This window comes from Canis aureus, chromosome 24, assembly GCF_053574225.1.
Source record: "Canis aureus isolate CA01 chromosome 24, VMU_Caureus_v.1.0, whole genome shotgun sequence".
NCBI lineage: Eukaryota > Metazoa > Chordata > Mammalia > Carnivora > Canidae > Canis > Canis aureus.
Window position 1 is genome coordinate 40,821,466 of NC_135634.1, and position 13,294 is coordinate 40,834,759.

General features: G+C 39.2%; 1 protein-coding gene across 19 annotated transcripts in view; it reads left to right on the top strand.

The window, feature by feature from the left end:
* RHBDD1 (rhomboid domain containing 1) overlaps positions 1–13,294 on the top strand; it is a 124,975-nt gene that overhangs the window by 16,419 nt on the left and 95,262 nt on the right. For all 19 annotated transcript variants that reach the window (XM_077869010.1, XM_077869015.1, XM_077869018.1 and 16 more), the window contains 2 exons: positions 10,675–11,179; positions 12,198–12,330. In XM_077869010.1, coding sequence (XP_077725136.1) covers positions 10,747–11,179; positions 12,198–12,330 — 566 coding nt within the window. In that variant the 5' untranslated portion in view covers positions 10,675–10,746. The remainder of the gene's footprint in view (positions 1–10,674; positions 11,180–12,197; positions 12,331–13,294) is intronic.

Here is a 13,294-nt window from a genome sequence, read left to right on the forward strand (position 1 = left end):
AATCTTCTTTATGCTTTTTACCTAAAGTTTTCAAATTGCTGAGGGAATCCCCAGCATATTGCTTAGCACTACCAAGGCTTTGTCTTTTCCTTTCACTTTGACAAAATCCCTGGGTCCTTGGAATGTATCATGAATCTTAATTTCCTCTGCTCTGTATAAATAAACTGACACACATAGCTCTTCTGTTGTTATTGTTGTTGAAACTAACTTAAAGCATTTCCTAAATCTGCAGTTCTTTCCAGAGTGTGTTGCCTTTATGGGAAGCCAGCTCATTATTCCCCAAACCAGAGACTTTTCAACAGGTTTGATGACATGTGACCTCATTATAGGGCCAAAGAAGACAATGATATTGGTTTTCTGGTTCCTAGAAGGGCTTGGCCCAGTTCCGCAGCCCCAGCCCAAGTACTACTTCAAGAGTATCTCTGTAACCAAGATCACTGAGTCAGACGCAACAGTAGAGGAGCGCCAAGCTGTGGTAGACAGTGAGGGCAGGGCAGGGACCCAGTAACCCATCAAGATAATCCATGAGTGCCAACACCTTCAGCCCTGGATGAAGCCTTTCCCATCCCCAGTCAGTCCTTAGTGAAGTAGGAACACTTGGTTTTTGTTGTAGTAGTGTCGAAGGCTTTTTGTTTTCTTGTTTTATCTTTTGCATATTTGGCCTTTCTGCCCTCTTTTTATTTTTTTTAAGATTTTATTTTTTCATGAGGGACACAAAAAGAGAGAGGCAGAGACATAGGCAGAGGGAGAAGCAGGCTCCATGCAGGGAGCCTGATGTGGGACTCGATCCCCGACTCCAGGAACGTGCCTTGGGCAGGAGGAAGATGCTCAACTGCTGAGTCACCCAGGTGTCCCTCTATCTACTTTCTTAATGGTGAGGCCAGGATGGAAGCTGATGTCTTCTGTGTAACCTTGTGGACTTTCTATTGCACCATATTGTCTCTTAGATGAAGTTGATTGAACCTTCACACTAAGCACTCTGAATCTTATCACTTCCTGAATATTGTTAAGAATCCACAGAATAGAACAGATTATCAGGTCCTGACTTGACAGTTTCTTTTGGTGATTTCATTTATTGCCGTGGGCACGTATTTCTGTGGCTCAGAGTAGATTATTGTGTTATTTGAAGTCACCTTCCCATATTTAATTGAAACTTCTCTTCTCATAGCTGCCACCATGGTTCTGCCTCAGTTGTTTTTGTGTGTACAAAATAAATTTTATTAAAACATCTACATGCAATGACTCCAGGAATTATGATGGCTCTAGAATTTCTACATCTAAGGGTCTCAGGTAGAAATCTGATTGGAAGTGGGGTACAGGGTTGGGGGCTGGTAGCTAGGGGATGCCTTGAAGCTGTGTTTGCATAGCATACATGTCCTTTTTAATTAGATTGTGTGTTAATTTGGGGTATTTGAGGGGATGGTCATGAAGATTAACCATCTCCCCCGATGGACACCCTCTGTGTATTTATGAACTATGCAAGTCTTACCCATTTTTTCTCAATCTTGCTAGCATACCCTTTTGCCCTCAGCAACTTTACTGTTTAAATCCCAGAATTTCTTCATATTGGTTTGTTTTCTAGGGATTTTATTCTAAGATGCCTTTTATGTCTTTTGAAGTGTTAAAAATGTAATTCTCTCCTCGTAATAATTTTTTTTTAAATAGACATTGTATTCCGGTGACCCTTATTATCGCTGAAAGCAATATATAACTTAAAATATATTGTTCTGCTTTATCTCTCTTGGTGAGATCTTTTCATAAAAGGAAGCCCTTTGCTGAATGGTTAAGTATTGAAATCTTCACACTTTTAACCACTCTTTCCTCATTACTGCTTAAACTAGTTCTAATAAAATTTTACACCATGTGAGTAGGGATTGAACTAAACATAAAACATTGTTTTATTCTCTTTTCGTACTTTCAAAGAGTTCTCCCAAACTTGAGTTTACCCTCCGAGAAGCATTTATGTGAAAGAAACGTAGCTGACGTTTTTCAGGGTTCCTAATCTAGTGAGTTAAGTTAAAAAATATTGGTTATGAAGCAGAACTTTGAACTATTTTCTGCCTTGCCTCTAGATCCCAGCCTAGAATTTCCAAAGATTTCTGTTTAACTACTTGCAGACATTCAAGGCATTTGTTATATGCTGTGGACATGCAGACTTTGGGACAGCTTCTCAGGAATAGATGGTAGTAAGTGTTGCAGTAGTGAGAGACAGAGATAGCCAGATAAGCAGTACCATCTGGTAGGAAGGACTGGATTTGAGTCCTCATAGTCTAGTTTATAAGCATTGCCATCTTGGCTTATCTATGTAAGAAAAACGGAATTTCTTTCTCTGTTTCATGGTTTCCCACCAAAACTGCTGAAAGGATTCCTACTAAATCAGGCAGTTGTGTTTGGAATGGGCAGACTTAAAATGTAGGCCATGGATGTGTGTGAAATTCGCTTTGGCGACCTCTAGTGGTGAGAGTGCCCCACGTGACCGACTGTCCCTCAGTGGAGGTGGCCACTAACTAAGCACCTTGGACAGAGAAAGCCAAGGGCTGACCTCTGAACATCCCTAGAAAGTCTCAAGGGCAGAAGCACCACTGAGCTGCAGTACACAAGGATAGCTCTATAGAATGTGCTTCAGAATGGGTAGCAGGACATTAGGTGATTTTTCTTGGCAAGTGCTGGGTAGATCTAGTGGATAGCATGGAACCAAGTTTGTCTTCCAATGATTTTGAGAACTATATGAAACAAATTCTATGTAACTACTTTGAAAACTGTAAATAAATACATTAGATATTAGTTCTTATTGGGGAAGTACGTAAATATTATAAGACTTTGAATCCTAGGCTGAAATACTTGTAGTTGATTAGATGACAAGGGTAAAAATTTAATATCTGCTAATACTGGTAGAGGGCTTATTATGCTTCAGGCCTTGTCCTGCATGGTTGATGAATATTAACTCATCAACAATTCTGAGGCAAGTCTTATTTAGTATATATTTTACAGACAAGGGAACTTGAGCAAATGAGAATTTGACCAAGATCATACAATTCCAAGCAGTTGAGTTAGGATTTGAATGCAAGCCATTAGATTTCGGAGTCCACTCTGTTAACTATGATACTCTTCAGTCTTATGATGATGATGTAGAGAATGCCATCATATGTGAGAAACAAGATGGATTGAGGGCAGGGGATAACGTGATGAGATTGGATTTTTAGCAAATTAGTTAGGCATTGTATAAGTAAGTGGATTGGGGGAAGAGTATCTAGTAATTAGGGCCTGACTTTTGGTGAGGTCTGTCACCATATAATATATGCCCTTATTCATGATTTCTTACTTATCTGGAGCATTTTGTTAATTCTTATGTTGTTTTAGTAGTCTTAAATCCCATCCCCTTCAGAGGTCAAGGATTCTGTCTTCCACATAAATGACATTCATACTCAAGTCAGGCTATTATAAACAACAGTTGGGCATCACCTTATTAAGCTGTGAGAAATCTTGTATTTGTTTTCATTTGGAGAGATGATAGATGAGGAAAAAGAGGAAGGAGGAGATCTCATGTCTTAAAAACTCTTTTTAAAGTTTTTAAAAAACTGGTAGCTTAAAATCAAAGCGATTTAGCCAGTTGGCTTTTGGGTGATAGTCTAATGGTTTTATAGAGCTAGGTAAGACAGTTTCTCATGTGGTTGTAATGACAGCGAAGCATATGAGGTTGGAGAATCATTGAATAAATGGAATTATCAGAAGCCCTCAAAAAGGAAGAGTGCTTTCAATTCCCAGTTTCTTCTGAAAGAGACCAAGGTGTAGATATTTCCATAAATAGGATGTAATTACTGAGAGTGTCACAATGTTCATGACTGGATCCCATTACCTTCTTAATAGAATTCGATTCCTGTTTTCATTTTTTATTCATGAAGTCAATTTTCATTCACTTGAGTGTTTTCATTTCTTTGGATCTCTCTGCCTTTAATATGAAATAAGAAAACAGAGTCCTACTCTGATTCTTTGACCTTAACATTGTGGTTCATGATGCCACTTAACACATCTAGATGGCCAGAAGAATTTGTCATTTATGTGCCACTTGCCATTAAACAATTATGGTACTCTGACAAAGATTCCACCCAGTACTGCCAGGACTCCCCATTTACTAAAATGCTCAGGTAGATGATGCATTCTGGTAAATTGAACATGGTGTAGTGATGTGAAGTCATACCATTTGCTATTACAGTTAATATTTAAATATTAAGTTTTAAAAGCATAATTTATGTGTTACTCATACAACTATGTATTGCATTTAACAGCCATATATTGCCTATAGGCTGTGTAGGGCTTTTTGAAATGCATTCATGTATTTGAAAAGAGGAAACAAATTACTTTGCTAACATTTAGTTAATAAATTCTTGTTTTTTGCTAAATGCAGTAACATATCACAATATACTATTTTCTTTTTTTCTTATTTTTCCAAAAATATTTTGGAAATGCGTATTTTCTTTTGGGACCTAAGGAAGCTTATACCTTTTAGGAAAAATTAAAGTATGCTAAGAAGTTTCATTGGAAAAACAAAGAATTTTAATTTTTTGTGCCAGATTAAAATGCTTCCATCTATTGGCCCTATAGTAAGAACTAAGAACTAGAGAAAACAATTTATTGAGTTTGGATTAGAAAAGCATGAGTGATAGGATGCCTGAGACAGGGAGTGAGAAGAAATGGTCCAGTCCAGTTTATTCCTAGAAAAGTTTCATTTCTTGAGAAACAAAAAAAATGCATTGTGTTTTGTGTATATTTTGACCAAAAAATGTCATATTTATGATGTGCTAATTTGTTATACAGCTCTTATATTTTAAAAAGCAGAGGAAGCTTCTCTTATGTTTAGTATAATCTGCTGTTGCCATTGCATTTTTGCTTTGTTTGAAGCAATAAAACATACTAATCCTCTGTTTCTTTCAAACAATTTTACAATATTTATTGTCGAGTGAATTGGCCTGAGCCATGCCCCTGCTAGTGAAGTACATTCATATTCCCTCTCAACACGTCACATCCAGGGGCATAGCAGTGCTAAAATCCTGGCAGGCTAACCAGAACAATTTCTTTGTGGTTCCATCTTTCTTTCCAAGACTTCTTTTGACCTGAGCTTGTTAGACTGTTTCTTGGAGAGAGAGAAGGACCGGGAGAGAGGGGGCGTGAACTTTTCTGTATGGTTATGCGTACCTATCAACATGCATGCTTATATTACATTTTAAGCAATGAAATTTAGGCATTTGCTCAATGTCATTAGTTGTTAGGGAAGTCTAAGTACTATTTCCTACCCAGTCAGATGGCTAAAATGAAAAAGGTGGATAAAAACAAGTTTTGTTGAGGATATGAAAACATTGGAATCCTCAAATGCTGCTGGAAGGAATACAAAATGGTGCAGAAATTTGGAAAACAGTTTGCATTTCCTCAAAAAGTTAAACATAGAGTTACCATATGACCCAGCAATTCTCCGAGGTGTATATGTGAGAGAACTGAAAACGTGTGACTACCAAAAAATTATACATAAATATTCCTAGCAGCATTATTCAAGTCAAGAAGCAGAAACAACCCAATGTCTATCAACTGGCAAACAAATGAACACATTGGGGATATAATTTCTAACTGGTAGTTGTTCTTGCAGTTCTGTGTTTTGAATTCTTCTAGAACATTTTAACTGAAAATTGAGACATTTACCACCCTAGTAAATGATAATGATGAAATATTTTCTGCTTTGTAAGTAGAACAGAGGATCACTGTAATTAGATTTTTTCCTCCTTTTTATAAAACCCCTTTCTCCCTTGAGACTCATTGGTTTCCCAAGTTACAAATTCAGTTTCTTTTGTTTGTTCTAGCCACTTAGTTTTTCTTATTACATATCTGTTTAATTTTTAATTTCTCATTAAAAGTAAATATGGCTAATTTTCCTTTCAATATTTCAGGAAGTCTTCCATTTCTCTCTGTCACAACTTTGATATAGTGCTGACTAGTGTGTATTACTACATAATTAAAATGCCATTTTTTAATCAAATAGTTCTGGCAAAACAACCTATTAATACATTTTACATGGATCAGAGGTTTATTTCTGTAAAGTTGAGATAAATGTTATAAAGACTGTTCTGGAACCAAAATGTAAATGGAATAATACGCATAGTGCTATGGGGAAGGTCGCTCCAAGTGCAGGAAAAATACTTAGAAGATGAACAGATCATGGTCTTTTCAGTTCGTGTTACTTATTATATAATGTGGATATATTAAAAAATACTAATCTTGAGTCCTTGGGCAAATAACTTATACAGCGCTGACTCTATGCCATTCATTGTACTGGGCTCTGGGTAATTAGGGGTGAACAAAGCAGATAAGGTAATTCTGCCCTTGGCCATTTCCGCTGCAGTCACAGAGCTCCCGGGGTGGGAGCGCCTTGTGGTGGGAACACCATGACTGCGCCCGAGACCAGAGTAGCTGGGCAGGGTAGTGGTTGTCACAAGTGTGTGGTTATTGTAAAGAGTTTGGACTTTATACTGACCGTAATGATAAGCCATTGCAGGCTTACGGCAGGTGAATCTGATTTCAGTTTTACAGAGATTGCTCTGGGTGTTGGTGGAAAATGGCAGGTAGGTTTAAGAGGATAAGCAGAGAATCCAGTTAGGGGGTTGGTTATAATCCAGGCAAGGTGTGATTGTGGCTTAGACTGGAGTAGGGCTCAAGAGCTAGAAAGAAATAGATCTACACAAACTGTGGAAGAATTAACAGAGTGTGGTGGATGGGATGTGGGGATAGTAGGATTGTGAGGACAAAGGGCCAGTCAAAAATGTTTCCTGCATCTCTGCCTTGAACAGCAGGGGAGCGGGAGTTTCTGTGTCCTGAGATGTAGAACATGGAGGAGGAGCAGAATTGGGGCACCTAGGTGTCTCATTCGGTTGAGCGTCTGCCTTCAGCTCAGGTCATGACCCCAGAGTCCTAGATCGAGCCCCACATGGGGCTCCCTGCTCAGTGGGGAGAGTGCTTCTCCCTCTGCTGCTCCCTCTACTGCTCCCCCTGCTTGTGCTCTCTCTCTGTCAAATAAATAAATACAATCTTAAAAAAAAACAAATGAAAAGGAGCAGAATTGGGATGGTCCAACGTTCAGCTTGGGGCAGGTTGAAGGTGAGGGGAAGGATGTGTTTATGAGGTGAGGGAGGGCAGAGACTAGCCTGCTCTTCCTTGGGCTGTGGTAACTGCTTTATGGTCTGGGTACAAGTTAGAATAAATAAATCACTTCCAAACCAAACACACTGAACTGGTTTCCAGCTTATAGATGAGTTGCTGTAACTGATCATGCCTCTGTGGTCTCTCTTCTGGCTCAGCAGTCTGAAAATTTTTATATATTGATGAACAGGACAAAACAACATTCATTTATCATCAGTGCTCACTTATTGTAATCTCTTCTCCTTGGTATTCTTTGAACTATGCCTACCTGGCCCATATGGTCAAGTTACAGATTTGGTCTTCCTGTAGACCACATGCATTTTCTGTTACCTTGTTAGAGGCCGCATCCGTCACTTTCGAAGGCTGACTTGTTAGCTTTATTTGGAAGGAAAGTGAAATGGTATGAAATATGCCCATTTATCTTTGCTACTTAAAACCCCAGACTTAATGTTCTCCCCACACCGGTACTGGAGTGGCCTCTATTTGTAAACATGGAACCCAATGTATGGTCTGTACTTCTCACTTTGGCTTTGGTTATATCTGCCTTCCCATTACATATACATTTGTTGCAAATATGAACCACATCTTTCTATTCATCCTTTGATTTTCTACAGCCAGTATTTTTCTATTTTTCAGCAAATAGAAATGGGCTATTTAGGGGCTGAGATTATAAGAGTTTTGTTCTTTGCTATACCTCTACTGTCTGGCATGGAGACTGGCATGTGTTTGGCACTTGATATTTATGAAGTAAATCAGTGACCTAAGGAATGGCTAAGTAGACATTTTGTGAGAAGGAGGGCTAATTCAGTTTTTGGAAACCAAGAGATCAGACAGGCTGTATTCTTCCTATAAGATTATACCCTCTGAGACCTACTGCAAAATCAAGGCTGCAAAATAGTAATTTGGGAATCAAAATGACAAAAAGAATTCTAGAAACCATGCAGGAGAGTGGAATTCCATGAATTCATGCAGAAGCAAGTAGGGTCAGAGGAAAAGTGAAAAGCAGAGGAGAGGTGGTGCAGGAGAGCAGAGTGTCCCAGGGAGGCAGAGGCCTTCACCAGCAGGAGGTGGTGGTGAGAAGGGATGCCCATGGAGAGGAACCGTTGGGCTTGAGCAGAAGTCAAGCAAATGCATAATGAGCCTAGGTGCAGTGTGAGATAAAACTGGGGAAGTTTCAAGTATATACTCTTTGTCACTGCTGATTCCAGTCTGGGTGGAAGGGGTAGGGATTTTTCTTAAGCAAAGACATAAATGGTTTTGATTTTGTGCTGTGCATACACTGGCATCATAGGACACTATTCATCCTGAGATTGAAGGGTTCATTTTGTGATTACTTGTAAGCTGATTATTTAATGATCAAGGTTGTATTTTTCCATTGCTCCTGTTATAGGTATTGAGGTTTGATACTAAACTTATTTAGGTAATACTGCAAAAAAGACACAATAATTGGAGATTTGAAAATCGATTTGAATGTCAGTGTGAAAAATATAGACCATTTCTCTAAAATAACCCAGGAGCTCTGAGCTCCTCAGTTGAAATTTTATTGAGTTCTCTAGTTCATGAGACTGGGACAGAACTATAATAATAAGCCCATAGGAATAATTAAAAAAAAAAAAAACTAGATTTGTGCTATAAGAGGGGCATATACATATAAACATGCACACATTAATGTATAATTTTTTCTTGGTGATTTCTTAGAATGCATAAGGGAAGAGGATGGGAGGGGGGAGTATATTTGAGCCTTATTAGGATGCTACCATTTGCAAAGCTTTTTTGCATAGGTGAGATTACCTTAGAGTAATGAAAAAATGTAGTGACTGTATATTCAACATCTGCTTCATTTCAGACATGTTACAGTAATCTTGGGAAGCAGGTATTATCATTTCTAATTTAAAGAGAAGAAAGTGAAGTTCAGAGAGTTTAAGTAATTTGCCTTAAGTCACAACTTCTAAAAAACTATACCTATCTTTACCCCAAAGCCCATGTACCTTCTAGTGCCCTGTCTGAATGAGAATCTTTAGGATATCAGAGTAAGTCTCATATTTGGTTGGGAGCCCAAGAAGCTCCACAGATAAAAACCACTAGATAAGAACTTTTTCCAGCATCCTGGCCCTCCTCTGCCCTAAAAATATGCCTACTCATATTTTTCTTCTTCCTTCTTGTTACGATGGACTGGACAAGGCCTTTCTCCTAGGACTTTTTCTCAAGGACTTAATTCTTTTTGTGTATCTTTTGCATCTTTAGTCTATGTCTCTTTCTTCACTAGCTTCTTCCCATAAGCATAACCGAGGCCCTCACCAAATCAAATACCTTCTATGGTAGTTAGTAATTGCAGCATAACATACCACTCTAATGCTTGGCAAAGCTAAAATGTGATTTATTTGGCTCACTATTCTGTGGGTCAGCAAATTAGGCTTGGCTCTGCTGGACTCACTTCTGTGTCTTTGGTCAGCAGCTGGTCAGCTAGACAGCTTTGCTTCTGAGGCATTAGCTAGCTAGTGACCAGGGCCATTAGGGTGACTGGAGCTTGTGTCTTTCCTCATCCAGTAGGCTAGCCCATACTTGTCCACTTGGTTGCTTGAGAGGGTCTTGAGAGAGAGCAGAAACTTGTGGATCATCTCAAGGCCCACATTCAGAAATAGTGTCCTCTCGTCTATATTCTGTCAGCCAAACAAGTCACAAGGACAGCCCAGGTTCAGGGGACGGAGAAGTACCGCTGAACTTGACTCTCTTTCTCGTTGCTAACTCCATTTTACTCTGTAAGACCACAGTCCTGTCACCATCCTAGGCTTACCTGTGTACTTTGGATTTGGGCTTCCTCTGTCACTGTATTTAGAACATAGTGCGACAGTTGTTAGCTTACTTCTTCGTAGGAAATGAGCTCCTTGAACACGGTGACTGTGCAATCTAGGATTTGGCATATACCAAGTAACTTCGAAAGGTGGAAGTTTTTGTGAAGATAAAGCATCGTAGCAGTCGGTAACTGACAATATGAAGTAAAAGATACTAAATGCTTGCATTTCAAAACATGCCTGTGGAAGTTTAAAAACTTGGGGCAGACTCTATTGAATATATCAAAATTGAATATTTCTTTAAAAAAAATTAAGACGGTAAAGAATCCTGTTCAGTGTTCTGAATAGAAATCATTATTAAATATTTACACACTATCTTTGTAGGTTTTTAATGATGTTACAAGTTTATTTCTAAAGAAGACAATTTTTTTTTTTTTTACATGGCATATTTGTCAGTGAAAGTATACCCATCCATTAACTGATCCATTTGGGATTTGGGAGAAAATTTTTATTTTAGAACGTAAAATGAGGAAGGATGGCAGCCAGCATCCTGATGTTACCCTGGAAGACACTGCAAATCAATGTTTCTGTCAGATGGGAGGTGGGATATGTGTATAATGTAAGCTCATCTTTAAATGAGTAGGCCTTATGGTGTATTAAGTCTTAATTGATAAATTTTCGTGTGCATTTTATGTTTTAGGTTCAACTGCCGGTACATCTTTCCAGATTCCTAAAGCCTGACCACATTTTCCCATCACTGGGTTGATAAACCATGCAGCGGAGATCAAGGGGAATTAATGCTGGACTTATTCTGCTTCTCTCTCAAATCTTCCATGTTGGAATCAACAATATTCCACCTGTCACCCTAGCAACTTTGGCTCTCAACGTCTGGTTCTTCTTGAATCCTCTGAAACCACTGTATGAGTCCTGCCTTAGCGTGGAGAAATGTTACCAGCAAAAAGACTGGCAGCGCTTACTGCTTTCTCCTCTTCACCATGCAGATGATTGGCATTTGTATTTCAATATGGCATCCATGCTCTGGAAAGGAATAAATCTGGAAAGAAGGCTAGGAAGTAGATGGTTTGCCTACATCATCGTCACCTTCTCCCTACTCACTGGAGTGGTGTACCTATTCTTGGAATTTGCTCTTGCAGAATTTACGGATGAACCTGGCTTCAGAAGGAACTGTGCTGTAGGTTTCTCAGGTAGGGCAGACAAATTTTTAAGGTAGCCTGGGTGAAGACAGTAAGGGAGGTGTGGCTGTCGTCATTTTATGAAGCGAGGGTCTCCATTTGGTGAGGGGTCAGGATTGCTGGGCTTGGATTTTGGAGAGACGGTTGATTGGAGCACAGGAAGGGCATAGACCTTGCATAGACCTACATTAATGCTGCATCATTCACTCTTGGACAATTTGCACCAGGGTCTGCTCCAAAGTAGCTTTGTAGGAGATCTAGTTCTAGAAATACACACTGGCTCCTTCCTGGTAGAAAGACCCACTGGTGTGTATCTGTGATAAGGAATGCCCTAAAATGATGAGTAAGCCTCTCCATAACTTCATTAAAATATATGCACCGCACACTACCATGGCATGCTCACTATGTTTCAGAAACTATGATAGTCATTCTATACATATCTCACAGAACTGAAATTGCCATCAGGGCCAAAATTAAGTGTTCTAAGAGTTAGATGTGAGAGGAGGAGGGAAATAGTCCTGCAACAGAAGGAAATTTGACTCTTCCCTCTACGTCTCCTTCCATCTGTCCCCCTTCCCTTTAAGATATATCTTCATGCAGCTAGTTGTGGGAGAAGAAAGGAAACATGCCCTGCCCTCAACGTGTCTTTCCATAGAGGTTTGAAAAATACACGTTACTGCTAATTTTTTTTATGGGGTTAAAAACCACATAGCAGAAAATTAACAATTCTCAAGTGAACAGTTCAGTGGCATTTAGTACCGTTTCATGTATTTTATTCACATTTTACGTGTTATGTATTTTCTGGCAACTGAAAGTCAGTGTGAACTTGTGTTAAGAAACATCCAAAGGACGATTACCGTGAACATTGTCTTTCTACCAAAAGCCTGGTTGACTTGTAAAGAATAGAGTGTTTCAAAGCAAGAAGTTGATTACAGTCAATCATTTTCACTTTCAGTTAGTTTTCTTCGTAGATGTTGATTATCTGCACAGTTGGATTGTTGATATTTGTATGTTCTTTCTTCTCTTCTAGGAGTTTTGTTTGCTTTGAAAGTTCTTAACAACCATTATTGCCCTGGAGGCTTTGCCAACATTTTGGGCTTTCCTGTACCCAACAGATTTGCTTGTTGGGCAGAACTTGTGGCTATTCATTTCATCTCACCAGGGTAAGTGTTTACTCTCAGAGAATACAAATGAAGAACCTGATGTTCTGTGGAGAAAGAATTGCAATAATAATGAGGTCACCAGTTGTTTTTTTTACAGTGAAGTTTATTCTTTAAGGACAGCACTGGGCTTACCCGCTTTAATGTCAGACATTTCTGAGTTTGAATCCTGTCGGCTGCTGAGCCCTGTGATTTTGGTAACCTTGCCTTACCTTCAGTTCCCTCACCCTTTAGGAATAAGAGAATTGTACACACAGATTGGAGGATCAATATTAACGAGACTATCTATTCATTGATTCTAATAATAGTGATGCAAAGAGGCACATTGAAACCACTAATTATCAAGATAAAAATCACAAGGTATGTGGGTCTAGTGCTTTTAAGCCATCTCACTTGTGAAGTGTCTTGGTAATAGAACTCTTTAAACAAAACACTTGACAGCACCTCGGTGGCTCAGTGGATGAACATCTGCCTCTGCTCAGGTCGTGATCTGGGGTCCTGGGATGAGTCCCACATCAGGCTCCCCGCAGGGAGCCTGCTTCTCCTTCTGCCTATGTTTCTGCCTCTCTCCGTGTGTCTTTTATGAATGAATGAATAAATAAATAAATCTTTAAAAAATTTTTAAAAAAGACTCAAAACCTCAGTATGTAAAATGGATCAACCATGAACCGTTTAGGTTTGAGAGCATGCATGGGGCCCCACTCCCTTTGCTTTACCCACCATGTTGCTGTGGTCATCTTAGAGACAACCCTAGGACTCAATACAGTGTGACCACCGCTGATCTAGATGAATCCTTCCTTTTCAGATGAGGACAAGAAAAGTCATGAAGTTAATGTACTTTTCAAAACAGCTCATGGTAGACACTAGCATAGTTAAGGATTTGGACCTCCTGACTCTGGGTCTGGTGCTCCTGCCTGGGGTGCCATGCTTTCCAGCTTTGGTTCCTTCTTCTGCTTTTGTTTAGAAA